Genomic DNA, 16,734 nt, shown 5'->3' with positions numbered 1-16,734 from the left:
AAACAGAAGGATCAGCAAGTGCAAAGGCCCTGAGGCAAGAGCTTGCCTAGTACGTTCAAAGAACAGCAAGAGGCTACTAGCACTGGATGAGAGTGAACATGGGGACCTAGAAGGAGATGAGGTGAGAGAGACTGTGGAGGGGCAGGTAAGGTCTCATAAGTCACAGTGAGGACTTTGGCATTTGCTTGAATGCAAAGCCATCGGAGGGTTTGGACAGAGGAGTAACATACTTTTTTGTTTTTTGGGACAGGATCTTGCTCTGTTGCCCAGGCTGGAGTACGGTGGCATGATAATGGCTCACCGCAGCCTCAAAATCCTGGGCTCAAGCTATCCTCCCCAACCTCATCTTCATGAGTAGCTAGGACTACAGCCATGTGCCACCATGCCGGGCTAATGTTTGTATTTTTTGTAGAGACAGGGTCTCACTATGTTGCCCAGGCTGGCCTCAAACTCCTGGCCTCAAGCAGTCCTCCTGCCTCACCCTCCCAAAGTGCTGACCTTACGGGCATGAGCCACTGCACCAAGCCAGGAGTGACACACTCTAAGTCAGATTTCATGAACATTGATATTAAGTGTGGTCAAGGATATGGAGCAGTGGAAACTTTTGTATGGTGGGTATGTAACTGGTGGGCAGGTAACTGGTACACAAGTTGGAGCAGTTTGAAGATGCTCATACCCTATAATTCAGCAGTTTCACTCCTAGGTAGATAATTTTAGAGGAATTCACATATATATGGGACAACATGTAGAATATTATTCACTGTAGCAGTATTGCTTGTAATAGCAAATATTTAGAAACAACCGAGATATCCATCAGCAGGAGAATGGACACATTATACTACTGTATTCATACATGGAATTCTGTAGCTTAAAAAAATGAACGAGAGCTAAAAGCATAAATATAGATAAATCTCAGCACAATGATTTTAAAAAGCATGTTGTGGAAGGATATAAATAGTATGACACCATTAAAAATATATATATATTTTTGAGATGGAGTCTCATTCTGGTACCCAGGCTGGAGTGGCAAAGGCGCAGTCTTGGCTCACTACAACCTCCGCCTCCTGGGTTCAAGTGATTCTCCTGCCTCAGCCTTCCCAAGTAGCTGGGACTACAGGCATGGGCCACCACACCCAGCTAATTTTTGTATTTTTAGTAGAGACGGAGTTTTACCATGTTGTTCAGGCTGATCTCGAACTCCTGACCTCAAATGATCTGTCTGCCTCGGCCTCCCAAAGTGCTGGGATTGTAGGTGTGAACCACCACGGCCGGCCTAAAAATATTTTTTAAAAGTGACATGATAGGTAACCAGTGTTTGTGTTATTCTTCGTGCTTTTCTATATGTTAGAAATTTCATAATATAAAAATGCATAATATGAAATTTTAATTATAAATACAACCTAAATTAAGGCTCTCTCCCACCCCCATCCCATAATAAGAGTAGGAATTTGGCAAGAAACAGGGAGAAGGCAGTATGAAGCAACATGGCGGGTCCTGGGATGAGTGGGTGTCGTATGTCTCTGGAGTCCAGCCTTCTGCTGGGGGTAGCTGGAGAAGTTACAGAGCCCAGATCCTGGGGCCTTTTATATCAGCCTCAGGAATTAGGATTTTGTCCTTAAGCAGTGGAGGTTCACTGAAGAGTTGTAAACAGGGGAGAGGGATGATAATAGGAGAGGGACAAAAATGCTGAGGGCTGGGAAGGTTTTCTTGCTTGTGTCCAAGGATGAGCATTGGGCCACATAGAGGTGGTGGGTGCGCAGGTGTTGGACCTTTCAGGCCACCTGAAAATATTGTTTCTCCAACTGTTCCTGTGCCAGAGTTGTTAGGTAACTTAGAGCATGGGGCAGCTAGAGAATGCTAGACAAGTCTTCAAATTAGTATAAATATCTTCCCATACCAGCCTGCCTTTAAAAAAATTAATTAATTAATATTTTAGTGACAGGGTTTCATCATGTTGCCCAGGCTGGTCTTGAACTCCTGAGCTCAAGTGATCTGCCTGCCTCGGCCTCCCAAAGTGCTGGGATTATAGGTGTGAGCCACTGCATTCTCCCCCGCCCCCATCATTTTTTTTTGAGATGAGGTCTTGCTGTGTTGCCAAGGCTGGAGTACAGTAGCTATTCAGAGGCATAATCATAGCTCCCTGCTGCCTCAAACTTCTAGCCTCAAGTGATCCTCTCACCTCAGTGTCCTGAGTAGCTGGGACTACAGGCTTATGTCACCAGGCCCAGTTCACAGGCTTCCTGTTGCCCTCAAGATAAATTCCTAACTCAACAGGGCTTCTAAGACCCCTCATGATCTGACTCTGGCCCATCTCTTCAATCTCTGGTTACTCCTGACCTGAAACTTGGCCTTGAACTGTTACCTCTTACTTCAGAGTCTCTGCTCCTGCTGTTCCCTCTTCCTGGACCTCTCTTCAGTCCTCACTTGGTGAACTCCTGTTCTTCTTTAGATCCCAGCTTACACATACCTTTCTCTAGGTTTTGCACCCTCCCTATCTGCTCCCATAGGCACCCTGTACTACCCTCTGAGATTAGATATTTTATTGACTGTCTCCCCGAAGTGCATGGATGCACTAGAGGCAGTGACTGTGTCTCTGTTCCACATCATCGTGTCCCCAGTAGAGGGTAGTGGGTACTTAGTAAATAATGACTGAGAAGACATGATATTCTTGGTTTTCTAGTTATATGGGTATCGTAAGTTAATATTTTGGCCACTTGTGGTCATATGCTTGGATGGTCTCAGCTCATCTATAACACATGGTCAGTTTTATTCATTCATTCAATAAAGCTTTTTGGCTATAGGGGTTTTGTGGTGTTTTTTTTTTTTTTTTTTTTTTGCCGCTCTTATGTGTGGGCCCTCAGAACAACACTGTGAAATTTAGTCCTTGGCTACAGCAGAGAGTTTCCGCCTAGTGAGTAAAGAGACAGTTTGTGGAGAGCTAATATTGGTGACTTTTTGAAGCACCCCATTTGATTGCTTGTGTTCCTTTTCCCACACTCAGAAGCCAGTGCTTGGCTTTGAAAAGTATAATCTGTTTCTGCTAGTCATGTCGCCTATGATAGTAATGTTCTTAATTTTGTGACGTGTCAGGGTACCTGAAATTATCCCAAAGGGTGTTGCAAAGTATTAGTGAAATTGAAAAATGAAATTCATGTAATTTATTAAAATCTCTCAATCTAAAGATTGTATTTGTTCCACATAGTACTTTTTCTAGATGGGGAGAAACAAGGATAGTATTCATGAAATCATGCAAATAATGTAAGAGATTTGCAAAACATGGTCCACTCATCTGCTCAGTGGTATATCTTAAAACTATTAAAAAAGAATAAGCTGATTTTTATGAATAGTTGTGATAGACTCTCCAGGCTATATTAAGGTGAAAATAGCAGGATACACAGGAGGACATGTATGTATCTTATCTGTATAAAGTGTACACATACACACATATGCATTTGCTTATGTACATGAGTGGAATATTCCTGGCAGTTTTCATCAGAAACAGGTTACTTGGTGAGCTTTAGGGAGGAACGATACAGAGCCAGGGCACAGAGAGGGAGTGGATCTTGCTGTTCTCCATATTCTTTTTGTACCTTTTGAAACACTGGACCATATACATGTATTACTTTTTAAAAATTTTTTATTTTAATTTTTGTGGGTACATAGTAGGTGTATATAGTGCATTGTATTACTTTTTCATTAAAAAAAAGACAAAGCCTTAAGCACACACACACACACACACTCACACTCAACACGGCCGCGGTGAGCTGGTAGGTTTCATCGACTCTGCCCTCGTGGGTTCTGCTTGCCCTGCTCTTTCTGTGTGCTGCAGAAGCTCTGTCTGATTTCACTTCTTTTTCTGTGATGCTAACGTTTGGCACTTAGATAAGGGAAGTAATCTTTACTTCATGTATTCCGGTGGAAGGTTTAATAAAAAGCCTGTGAATTTTTCTTTGTCGGTGGTGATCCTCCAATAAAAGAAGCTATACACAAATCAGTGTCTTCATTCACCTAATTGTGGAAGGCATTTTGGCCTTTGGATTGGAATACCAACCCCCCACCTTCTTTAAGGCAGCTAATTACTGAGTTGTGTTTAACCTTTGAAAAAAGAAAATTTCCTTTAAGCAAGTGTTGATCCCATCTAGAAAATTCATTTTCTTTTGCTAACATGAATTCAAGAGGAAGATAAGAAATTCTGTAAGAATCTAAAGGCTTGTGCTTCATTTTCTTGTTTCTGAATTTTCTGGTTTCCTTTGCAGGCCCCTTTTGGATATGTGCCACGTTGGTCTTTGCCATAGCAATTAGTGGGAATCTTTCCAACTTCTTGATCCATCTGGGAGAGAAGACATACCATTATGTGCCCGAATTCCGAAAAGGTTGGTGAATAGCTTGACTCATTTGGAATGCTGTCAGTTTCTAGCTTTGAGTTCTTTTTACCCCCTGAGCTCCTGGGCCCCATCTCTAGGTGCTGTAGCCCTGCTTTTGTGTTTTAGGGTTCAATGTATCTACTCAAATGTGTAGATGAGCTTACCACCCATCTATATAAATCCACTTAATCTTTTTCTTCTTACAGTGATAAAATATATGTTACATAAGATTTACCATTTAAATGTGTAATTCAATGGCATTAAATACATTCACAATGTTATGAGTCCACATAATCTTTGGGAAAGCTGTAAATCAAGGCCCAATAACAACTGCAATTTATTTCCCCCACTTTTTTTGAGATAGTATCTCACTTCATTGTCTGGGCTGGAGTGCAGTGGCGCAATCACTGCTCACTGCAGCCTCCACCTCCCTAGGCTCAGATAATCCTCCCGCCTCAGCCTCCTGAGTAGCTGGGTTCATAGACATGCAACACCATACCTGGTTAGTTTTTACATTTTTTATAGAGACAGGTCTTCCTATGTTGCCCAGGCTGATCTCAAACTCTTGGGCTCAAGTGATTCTCCCGTCTTGGCCTCCCAAGGTGCTAGGTAGGATTACAGGTGTGAGCCACCACAGCTGGCCACAAGTGGAATATATTCTAAGACAAGGGTACAAAATAAGTTAAAGGTGTGCGTGAAGGTCTCCTGTGTGGCATGATTTGTATTATCCACATTTTGGAGACGATGGAAACATTGTTTTAAGTTGTGATGGCTCAACTAGCTGGGGTCATCTGCAATTGCCAATCACAAAGCACCTAGAGCAATGTGGAAAATTCATAACTTATTCCAAACTGGTGCCTATTCTGTTAGCAACTTTGTTGAAGAGAAATCTGGGTTGGGCATGGTTGCCCATACCTGTAATCCCAGCACTTTTGGAGGCCAAAGTGGGAGGATTGCTTGAGCTGAGGAGTTTGAGATCAGCCTGGGCAACATAGTGAGACCTTGTCTCTGAAACCCAAAGCTAAAAAAAAGTTACCGGGTATGGTGATGCATGCCTATACTCCCAGCTACTCAGGAGGCTGAGTTGTGAGGATCACTTGAGCCCAGAGATTGAGGCTGCAGTGAGCTGTGATTGTACCACTGCACTCCAGCCTGGGTGACAGAGCGAGTCACTGTCTCAAAAAAAAAAAAAAGAAAAGAAAAAGAAAAAAGACACCTGGTGTGGTGGCTCACGCCTGCAATCCCAGCACTTTGGGAGGCCAAGGTGAGTGGATCACAAGGTCAGGAGTTCGAGACCACTCTGGCCGACATGGTGAAACCCCCTCTCTACTAAAAATACAAAAATTATCCGGGCACAGTGGCACGTGCCTGTAATCCCAGCTACTCAGAAGACTGAGGCAGGAGAATCGGTTGAACCCGGGAGGCGGAGGTTGCAGTTAGCCGAGATCACGCCACTGCACTCCAGCCTGGGCAACAGAGAGAGACTCTGTCTCAAAAAAAAAAAAAAAGGAAAAAAAAAAAGGGAGAGAGGTCTGTAAATGATCAAAGACTGGAAGGGAAAATGCAGAAATGAATGTGTCCAGGGATGGGCTTGTGAATGACATTCTTGTTTTAAAACGTCCTTTCTTGTGTCAGTATTGGTACTTAAAAGAAAAAGCAAAACAGCTTTTAGAGACCTACAGGTGACAGCTGCCCCCAAATGAGGAGGTTTGGCTTTGTCAGAGATTGACCTGTACCACTTTCTCGGTTCCCTGGCTCCCTCCCTGCCTGCTCTGCTGTCGGGGGGCTCTAAGTAGCCTGGATAAGAGCACTAGTTCTGGAACTAGACTGCTAGCTTCAGTTCCAGCTCCACCACTCACTAGTTTCTACTCTGTTGGGCAAGCTATTTCATCTGTCTTAGCCTCAGGTTCTTCGTTGGTGAAATGGAAATAATAATATTTCTGTTACAGGACTATTGTGAGAATAAAGAGTTAATATATATAAAAAGCTTAGAATAGTGGTTTGTACCAAAAAAAGTTCAATAAACATTACCTATTACTACACACACACACACGCACACACAAAAATATGTACACATATATTCAATCCCATTATTTATCCAGTAACCTTGGTTTGAGTTTAACTCAATAAATATTAACCATGAGATAGAACCCTGCCTTCAACTAGTCCAATGTATGTGCATAGAAAGATATGTATTTGCCTGTGTGTGTGTGTGTGTGTGTGTATGTATGTGTGTGAGAGAGAGAGAGGTGAGAGAGACAGAGAGAGACAGAGAGAGAGAGAGAGAGAGAGAGAGAGAGAATGTATCCATGTATCCTTCCTTCTTTTCTTCCCCTCTACCTTCCATGCCCACTTTCCCTTCTTGTCCATCATGGAGTCAGACTTGGATTCAATCCCAACTCTATCAAATAACCTTGATTTGAGTTTAACTCAGTAAATATTAACCATGAGATGTAGATCTTGCCTTCAAGTAGTTCAGTGGTTAGAAAGCTAGTGAATGACTATTGCTGTAAACAGTTTACAGCAATAGAGCAATAATATGTTTACAATGTAAACATATTAACCTCTATATCAGAGATAAGTGTAGGTATATTGACATAGAAGAAGGAGTGACCTACTTTGCCTGGGGATCTGGAAACTCAGGAGAGTCTTTATCTGTTCTTATCCTCTTTGGCTGGGCATCCCAGTATCAGGAAGAGTTGTCATGTATATACTGGTAAAGTGGTCATTGACCCTATCAATAAACATTTTTCCATTTCATGTAAAAAGTATGAGTCACATCTGAGATGAGATCCTGCTTCTACCAACTTGTTAATTATGTGACCTTGACCAAACAACTTAGCTTCTCTGACCCGTTTTCCTCATCTCTAAAATGATGATATAGATTGTATGAAATAAATGTAGCTGCATATTAGTTAACAAAATAAACACTAATTCTTGACTGAGCATTTATTGTCGATCAGTCACTCTTCTACTTAGAACAGTTCTTACCTGCTTTTATTCATTTAATTCTCCTATTAATCTTAGAAGGTAGTATATTATTTTTCTTCCCATTTTATAGATGAGGAAACTGAGACAGGAAGGCTAAGTAACTTACCCCCCAGAGTTACTTTTCCTAGGACTAGAACCCATGGAATCTGCATACAGAATCTGTGCCCTTGACCATTATTCTACATTACCTCTCAAAAAAGCACCGAGTGTAATACCTGATGCCCAGTAGTTGATCAGTAAGTGACAGCTATAGCCATGGGAGTAATTCCCTCCTCGTCCCTTAGTTATCCAAGAAAAAGGCAGTATATCAGCAGAATTACGTTTGGCCTAATGAGGCAATTCCCAGTGTGAAAAAACTGTTCTGGGAGCTCAAAAAGTTTTGGGCATTCATGTCTTAACCAGAGTCTGACTATAATTGTTAGGGGTGCCTTTGTTCTTGCCAAGATGCATTAAGTGAGTTACCTGCTGATTTCATGTAGAAAGGGCTGATGCCATGGTTTACCCATAACTTCATGACCCTCCACTCCAGAAGAGGGAAAGGAAATCCTCCAGGGCATGCTGCTACTAGAGGAAGAGGAGAGATGTACATGGATATGCAGAATGTTGCTGTTCTGAGGAGCCACTCAATAGCATTTTTTTTTTTAAGAGACAGAGTCTTGCTCTGTTGCCCCGGCTGGAGTACAGTGGTGTGATCTCAGCTCACTGCAAGCTCTGCCTCCCAGGTTCACACCATGCTCCTGCCTCAGTCTCCCGAGTAGCTGGGACTACAGGCACCCGCCACCACGCCCAGCTAATTTTTGTATTTTTAGTAGAGACGGGGTTTCACCGTGTTAGCCAGGATGGTCTTGATCTCCTGACCTTGTGATCCACCCGTCTCGGCCTCCCAAAGTGCTGGGATTATAGGCATGAGCCACCACGCCTGGCTCTATTCAATAGCATTTTTGCCACAGTGGCAGAATTGTTTATTTAAGGAAGAAAGTAAAACTGGAGAATATTTCAAGCAGTTAATCAGTGAGCTACATCTCCCAATTTCAGAGACAGAGGAACTCTAGAGAGCATGCAGAGTGAGTTAATCTCTACCCAGGGCTTTTTGATACATTTGCTAAAGAAGTCAGTGTCAGCTCTCGTTATACCAAGGAAGAGAACGTGTTCTTCCAAGGGGATAGTCGGTTTTTATTTGATTGAAATATCTCCTATATATAAACATTTGCAGTGTGGCCCTCTGAAGTATTTCATTTGCATAGTTCAACTGTTTAATAATATTAGTTGTTAGTTATTAAATGAATTATAAAAACCATATGAGGGACTATTGTTCCTCACCACAAAGACGAATGGTAAAGGTTCATTAATTCAACAAACATTTCTAGAGTACCTACTGTGTGTTAGGTATTGTGCCAAGCTCAGGGATTACAGACCAGTAAGACATGATTTCATGGTCCAGTGAAGTCAATTGACATGTTAGGATTTAAGTACAATAAGGTGTTGGAAGTGCTCTGATAGTCTATTAAGGCATAATGGAGATTGAAACTTGTATCCTGTCATCCTCAGTGTCCATAGCAGCTACCATCATCTATGCCTATGCCTGGCTGGTTCCTCTCGCACTCTGGGGCTTCCTCATGTGGAGAAACAGCAAAGTTATGAACATCGTCTCCTATTCATTTCTGGAGATTGTGTGTGTCTATGGATATTCCCTCTTCATTTATATTCCCACCGCAGTAAGTACCACACTTAGGGAGCAGATTCTGAGTGATGCCCTGTTCTTGGTGGAAACTGCAACCAAGAATTTGACCTAACATCATTATTTCCAGTGCAACACTCATGTGCTCCTGAAAAATCTCCTTTGAATTTAGAAGTTCAGCATGAAAGGGGTCTGGGGAGCCAAATGCCTTCACTGGATCTTGGGCCCTTTGTTATGAAAGTCTATGCCTCAGTCTACATGCTGGTGGTGTTCCTCCAGCCTATACTGAAAAACCAGAGTGGCAGTGGGGGCCCAGCTGCCGATTGGCTCAGGGGCCTTTGTAAACATATGTGCCTGGAATGAACGAATGCCTCCCAAGACCTCCCCCCTCCTCCTTTTCTCTTCTTTCAGATACTGTGGATTATCCCCCAGAAAGCTGTTCGTTGGATTCTAGTCATGATTGCCCTGGGCATCTCAGGATCTGTCTTGTCAATGACATTTTGGCCAGCTGTTCGTGAGGATAACCGACGGGTTGCATTGGCCACAATTGTGACAATTGTGTTGCTTCATATGCTGCTTTCTGTGGGCTGCTTGGTATGGGTTCATTCCTATATTCTTTTGGTGTGTTTTATATCCAAATGCTAAAAGACCTCAAACTCTTAGACACAACAGTTCTTTTAAAATTGACTCCATGGGCTGGGCACATTGGCTTATGCCTGTAATCCCAATATTTTGGGAGGCCCAAGTGGGTGGATCTCTCGAGCTCAGGAGCTTAGGACCAGTCTGGGCAACATGGTGAAACCCCGTCTCTAGTAAAAATACAAGAATTAGCTGGGCGTGGTGGCTTAAGCGATCCTCCCACCTCAGCCTTGCAAGTAGCTGGTACTTGGGAGGCTGAGGTGGGAGGATCGCTTGAGCCCAGGAGGTGGAGGTTGCAGGCAGCTGAGATCACACCACTGCACTCTGGCCTGGGTGACCGAGGGAGACCCTGTCTCAAAAAAAAAAAAAAAAAAAATTTGATTCTGTGAAATAAAATTTCATTTTAAGTAGACTCATCTACATGGAAAGTGGTGAAATTATGAGAATTTGGCTTTAGTCTTTGGTTTTGCCTAATTTCAGTAATCTGATCAGAATTTGGGGTCTGACCAGAGCAAATAGAGATGGATGAGTGTCTATATACATTTGTTCCTCAGTATTGGGGTTGTGGGGGTGTGGTTGGTTCCAGGACCCTCTATGAATACCAAAGCATGGATGCTCAAGTTCCCTATATCAAAATGGTGTACACACATCCTCCTATGTGCTTTACATCATTTCCAGATTAGTCATAATACCTAGTGCAATGTAAATGTTATGTAAATAGTTATTATATTGTTTTTTAAAATATGTGTTATTTTTATTGTCATATTGGGTTTTTTTACTTATATATTTTTAAAAAATATTTTTCATCATGGTTGGTTGAGCCTGAGGATGCCGAGCCTCTGGGTGTGGAGGGCTGACTATATAGGGCTAGGGAGCTGGGGTGGGGGATTCTGTTTTTGGATGCCTTTGCTGATTTTCTGCACATACCTAGAAAGATTTTTGAAATTTAAAGTTTTATTTAAATGTAGAAAGTTTAAAGTTTAAATTTAAAGGTAGAAATTAAAAGTTTTAAATTTGAAGGTAGAAAGCTTGAAAATGAAGTCAGATATGGGAAAGTGGAGTTACTTTTAAGGTGAACAACATTTAAAATAGTGTTTGGGTTCATATGTAGATTCTTTTTAGGGAGAGCATGTGCTTTTGAGTCAGATTAGCAGATTGAAGACCAGCTCTGTCACTCATTGGCTGTGTGAACTTGGAGATGTTATTGTTCCTCTCTGAATCTTAATTTCTTAATCTGTGACATGGGTATATTTCCTGCCACAAGATTGTTCTGAGAGCCAAATAAAATGATATCTATAAAGCACTTAACATGGAACTTGTCCTATAAATGCCCATAAATTAGGTCCCTTTCCTTTGATCCTAAGGAGCCATGGTTCTGTGTCTTCTGTATGCATTGTACACAAAATTTGCTGTCCACGGCCTTAACAAGCCCTGTTGCAGGTTTTGAAAAAAAAAAATCCGAGTCCAAGAATGTTAAGGTCCCTAATGAAGGAAAGGACATGGCCATAGGAAGGTGTCTTATAGCACTTAGAAAATTGTCCACATGGCAGGTTTCCAAACCCTTGGTCATGTTTTGCAATTTTAGGAGTAAATGTTTCTTTGGCATCATTTGATCTTTAACATTTTTGTGTAGATAACCTGTCTCATTAAATGCATCAATGAGATCCCAATGCTTTATCATTAAACAAGTTTCATAAAAAGTGCCAAGTTGTGAAACACAAACCTAGTTTTCATGCACTTTACATGTGCGTAAGCTTTAAACCCTTGAGGCGGGCCTGTTGGTTTGACTCATGGCAGAATGACACTATTCATTTCTGGCACTTGGAATCTCTGAGTTGATCAGTTAAAATGCTGCCGTGATTCTTCTGGAACTTTTCTGTCTGCTGAAGAACATCCTTTTCATTGTGACCAACTCTCACTGGCATCTCTTGTCCCTCACTGGCATCTCCCGTCTCTCTTCTGAAGTTCTTCCGCTCATGTACATGGCTGAGAAGTTGGTGAGGAGAAGGAGGCAGGAGAGGAAGCATTGCCTTTCTCATTTCTCTAAGGAATAGGAGCAGGGCAGGTTGAGCAGTGGAGCAGGGAGGTATTATGGTTATTATTAAGAACCCATTTCAGGCCAGGCTTGGTGGCTCACGCCCATAATCCCAGCACTTTGGGAGGAAGTCGCAGGCAGATTGCTTGAGCTCAGGAGTTTGAGACCAGCCTGGGCAACATGGTTAAACCCTGTCTTTACCAAAAATATAAAAAAATCAGCCAGGTATGGTGGCATGTGCTTGTAGTCTCAGCTACCAGGGAGGCTGAGGTGTGAGAATCGCTTGAGCCCAGGAGGTGGAGGTTGCAGTGAACTGAGATTGCACCACTGCACCCCAGCCTGGGTGACAGAGCGAGACTTCATCTCAAAAAAAAACAAAAAACAAAAAAAGAACCCATTTCATCTAGTACCTATGGCAGGACCTTTTACCTCCTGTGCCTATTGTTGCATTTCGGGGCAGAAGGCGCTGAACCCAGCATTTACCTGCCCATCTCGCTGCTCAGGAACTTTCTCAAAGAGAGTATAATTCTGAAGCAGGGAGTGCCCTGGACTGAGAGGTGCTCAGCGCTGCAAACATAGGCAACAGACTTGCTTCTCAGAACCTTGGTTTCCTCATCTGTGAAAGGGATTGTTGTTTTCATGGGGTTTTGTGAGATGCCGTGAGCTGGCTGTGAAAGCCCTCCACATACTGTGAAGTGTTCCTCAGATGCAAAGTCATTAAAGGAGCCTGTGTTGTCAGACGCGGTCAGGGCCAGTATGCTGCCTATTCCTCCACAGCACCCAAGTGAGAGTGGTCCAAGGTCCCACAACTAGTACTGAGGCCAAAGCTGAAGTCTCCCACTCTTAATGACAATGCCCTTCCTTGATGCCTCTCACTGACATCTTCTCATCTCTCCTGAACTTTTTACCCATTACACACCTGGATGAGAAAGCAGTGGAGATGAAGAGGCAGGAGAAGAGGCTGTTCAGTCTGTAAGGGACTCAGAGGAGCAGGACGGGTTGGACTGTGGAGCAGGGAGGTCCTTGTGGGGTACAGGGCCTCTTCCTGGAGCGGAAGGCACAGTTTTCTCCTTCTGGAGGAAGGGAACCATCCTGTGGTCAGGTGTCTAGCCAGGGGCCTACCATGTCTGGGTTTTGTTCTCCACAGTGACCAGCCCCTCCTTTTTCTTCTGGAGGCGTTGTTTACTGCAGAAGGACTGAGCCAGAAGTTAGGAAACTTGGGTTCCAGTCCCAGCTCCACTACCGCCTGCTTGGGTGATTTCCCTTCTCTGGATTCCTGCCCTCAGTTAGAAACGGGCCAATGGTGCATGCCATGGCAACGTCTTTACTGTTGCAAGGATTGAATGATATATGCAGCATGGAAAATATGATGAGTCATGTAAATGGAAGACATTATTGTTAAGGCAGAGGGAGGAACTGGCAGGGGAGTTATTTGAGCTGAGGGGTACCGGCTGAACCAGACAGCTTGGCTTGCTCACTCTCCCCTGGGGAACACAGATTGGTGTTTTTGCCTTAGTGCAGTGAAGCATATAACAGCCCCACACCTGCCAGGGGCCCCTCGGTGATTGCACATGTAAATGATGTCTAAGTTATACCAGAACACACCTGGCAGGGATGACTAAGGAAGCACCTAGAGGCTGCACCCTTGGTGTATGTTGGGAGATGTACAAGCCTAAGTTTGAGGTGGTTACTGCCGGCTTTTACAGAGAACTGTGCCCTGTCTCTACTCACAGAAAGCCTGCTGATTCAGCTTCGAGGTCTCCATGGTGCCTAGATCTGGACTGGACATAGACTAGGCAACAAATCGCAGGAAGTGGTGGAGAATTAGAAAAGCACAGACTATGGAGATGGACTCAACTGGATTGAAATCCTAGCTCAGACACATAGTTGTCTAGCCTTGGGAAAATTCCATCTGTTTGAGTCTCAGCTTTCTCATCTTTAAAAGGGATAAAATGGCCTGTTATAGCATTTTTTGAGCAGATTAATGATCAAGTATGTGTCTGGTGCACAGTAGGCATTCCCCAAATGATGGCTGTGATTATTATTAAGCATTTGTGGAATTAATGAATCATAGAATTCAAGATTGTTCAAGGAATGGTCCTAAGAGATCATCTTTTCTTTTTCGAGTCAGGGTTTCCCTCTGTCACCCAGGCTGGAGTGCAGCAGTGTGATCTAGGCTCACGACAACCTCCGCCTCCTGGGCTCAAGCAGTTCTTGTCCCTCAGCCTCCTGAGTAGCTGGAATGACAGGCATGTGCCACCACGCCTGGCTAATTTTTGTATTTTTAGTAGAGGTGGGCTTTTGCCATGTTGGCCGTGCTGGTCTTGAACTCCTGGCCTCAAATGATCCACCTTCCTTGGCCCCCCAAAATGCTGGGATTACAGGTGTGAGCCACCACATCCAGCTGAGATCTTATTTACTTGCCTGCCTTCCTTCCTTCCTTCCTTCCTTCCTTCCTTCCTTCCTTCCTTCCTTCCTTCCTTCCTTCCTTCCTTCTTTCCTTCCTTCCTTCCTTCCTTCCCTGCCTTCTCTCTCTTTCTCTCCCTCTCTCTCTTTCTCTCTTTCCCTCTCTCTTTCCACCACACCCAATCTCTCTCTCTCTCTCTCTCTGGAGCCACCACGCCCAGCCCCAAGATCATCTTTTCTAATCCTTAAATTTTATAGATCAGAAAGCTGAGGCTGAAGTGGGTGGAGCAACTTGTCCAAAGTCACAGTGTGAGCTAATAGCAGAGCCAGGTGTAGAACCTGGGCGTCTTTGCTCATTCTGTCTTACAAGGGTGTCCTGCGGTAACCTGGAAGAAAGACTTTGTTCCTGCATCCTGGGGGCCTGTGGCACAGTGCACCTGTGGGAGAACTGGAGGAGCCCAGCACTAGCACTGCGGCCCTATCCCCCACTTAAGTTAGGGACTCTTCTTTTCTTGCCTCAGAAAACAGCTGCTAGAAGGGTTCCTAGGGAGGAAGCTTCTTAAAAGTAATAGAGTTACTCTGGGAATGGGGCAAACTAGAGGGAGTCTGCAGAGAAAGGCATCATCTGGAAACTTCAGAAAGTTAACACGGAATAGCAACAGATAGGGTAGAGCTCCAGCATGTTGTGTTGGTGCCCCCTTCTGGCTGATAGAGAGCAGAGCTGGTGAAAGATGGTTGTTGGCTTTCTAACAGTGTACCTTCCTAAGGGCACTGACCCCAAGGTGGTGTCATGAATATTCAGTGGGCCTTGATATAGTAACAAATTCACCTTTCCTTTGAACAACCAGTATTCAAGGGTAGTGAGATTGGTATTTTCCTGGGCTCAAGTTAGGCTTCGCTCAAGTTAGGCTTCTCTAGACCTTGAGATGGGTGGAAAGATTCTCCTTATGTCTTCCCTCCTCTACCTCCGTCTGACTTTTGACAGCTAAGTTGTAGATGGTGAGTGGAAGCACTTAGCAAACCTTTCGTTTCCCAGCTGAAAAATTTTTAGGGAAAGCATGCCTAGCACTTTCTTTTCAAGGTCTTCGCAGAAAGCCAACTAACTAGTTTAGCAGCAAGCTGATGTAGTTCAGTTCATTCGGTATTGATTGGTTACCTAGTATGCCAGGCCCTGTGCAGGGGTGCTGGTGACACAAAGATGAAGAAGGATACAGCCTTTGCCCTGGAGGAAAGACTGTATAATGTAGTGATTAAGAGCTTGTGCTTTGGAGTCAGACAGACCTAGCTTTGAGTTCTGGCTTCACCACTCATTAGCCATGTTCACCTGATCAAATGACAATCTCTCTGAGTCTTAGTTTCTTTATCTGTCTAATGAGGATAATCCTAACAACCTCATCGGGTTATTAAGAGTAAGTCATGTAATATAGTAAGTGCTCAATACATGGTAGCTAAATTTTTAAAAGTACTCACAATTTAGTGAGACAAAGGTAAACAGATGGTTGTAGTTTAGTGTGATGACAAATATGGTGGGAAGAACTTAGGGACCGTGAGAGCCCAGAAGTACTGTTAGCATGGACTCTAAAAAATACTTACCCGGACCATTGTCTTTTTAACTCCCTGCTGGGTCTTTGTTTCCCACAGGCATACTTTTTTGATGCACCAGAGATGGACCATCTCCCAACAACTACAGCTACTCTGAACCAAACAGTTGCTGCAGCCAAGTCCAGCTAATGAGGAAAGTAAGAGATTCTATTTTTATTTTGCTGTGTGGTGCCATAAAACATGGGCAGGTGTATCAATTCTGTTACTGTTAGCTTTAAGCACAGAGGGCCAGACCCTTTTATCCTTCTGCCAGTTCAGTGTGGGTTTGTGCATGTGCATGTCTGTGTTTCTGTGTTCCTCTTATTGAAGGCCTCTATTTTGAAATCCACATGATACTGGCTTTATACAGTTGGATAACATGAGCTGTTAGGTTCTTCTGTAAGAGGAGCTCCTGCCTTTGGTCCCAGCAGAGAGGACTCTCTTCTCCTCCCTGAACCCTTTCCTAGAGCACAATATGGGTTTGTTCCATTTTATAACAATCCTGGTGATTTTTTTCTTTTTCTTTCTTTTCTTTTCTTTTTTTTTTTTTTTTTTTGAGACAGAGTTTCACTGTTGTTGCCCAGGCTGGAGTGCAATGGCATGATCTCAGCTCACTGCAGCCTCCATCTCCTGGGTTCAGGTGATTCTTCTGCCTCAGCCTCCTGAGTAGCTGAGATTACAGGTGCATGCCACTAGCGCCTGGCTAATTTTTATATTTTTAGTAGAGATGGGATTTCACCATGTTGGCCAGGCTGGTCTTGAACTCCTGACCTCAGGTGATCCACCTGCCTTGGCCCCCCAAAGTGCTGGTATTACAGGTGTGAGCCACCGTGCCCGGCCATTTGTCTGGTCCTATCATTTATCTGGTGATCCCATTACACTTTGTATTAAGCATCACTCTCATGGTGCTTGAAACACTAATGGCTGACTAATCATGTGTCCGTCTGCCTATTCATTCATTTGTTCAGCTATTTATTCATTCATTTGTCCACTGTATACTACAGTGTTTCCCCAGTTAGACTGAGCTCCACAAGAACAAG

The 16,734-nt window shown here is 43.6% G+C and overlaps 1 protein-coding gene across 5 annotated transcripts in view; it reads left to right on the top strand.

The window, feature by feature from the left end:
• YIPF1 (Yip1 domain family member 1) overlaps nt 1-16,734 on the top strand; it is a 39,618-nt gene that overhangs the window by 14,475 nt on the left and 8,409 nt on the right. For all 5 annotated transcript variants that reach the window (XR_003115726.1, XR_003115729.1, XM_025358065.1 and 2 more), the window contains 4 exons: nt 4,257-4,373; nt 8,904-9,070; nt 9,445-9,627; nt 15,755-15,852. Coding sequence is in view for 3 of the 5 variants with exons in the window: in XM_025358065.1 (XP_025213850.1) it covers nt 4,257-4,373; nt 8,904-9,070; nt 9,445-9,627; nt 15,755-15,844 (557 nt within the window). In the remaining 2 variants the exon portion in view is untranslated. The remainder of the gene's footprint in view (nt 1-4,256; nt 4,374-8,903; nt 9,071-9,444; nt 9,628-15,754; nt 15,853-16,734) is intronic.

The sequence above is a fragment of the Theropithecus gelada genome, chromosome 1 (assembly GCF_003255815.1).
Source record: "Theropithecus gelada isolate Dixy chromosome 1, Tgel_1.0, whole genome shotgun sequence".
NCBI classification, from domain to species: domain Eukaryota; kingdom Metazoa; phylum Chordata; class Mammalia; order Primates; family Cercopithecidae; genus Theropithecus; species Theropithecus gelada.
The sequence above is the reverse complement of the archived record's forward strand: the minus strand, read 5'-3'. Positions and strand labels throughout refer to the sequence as shown.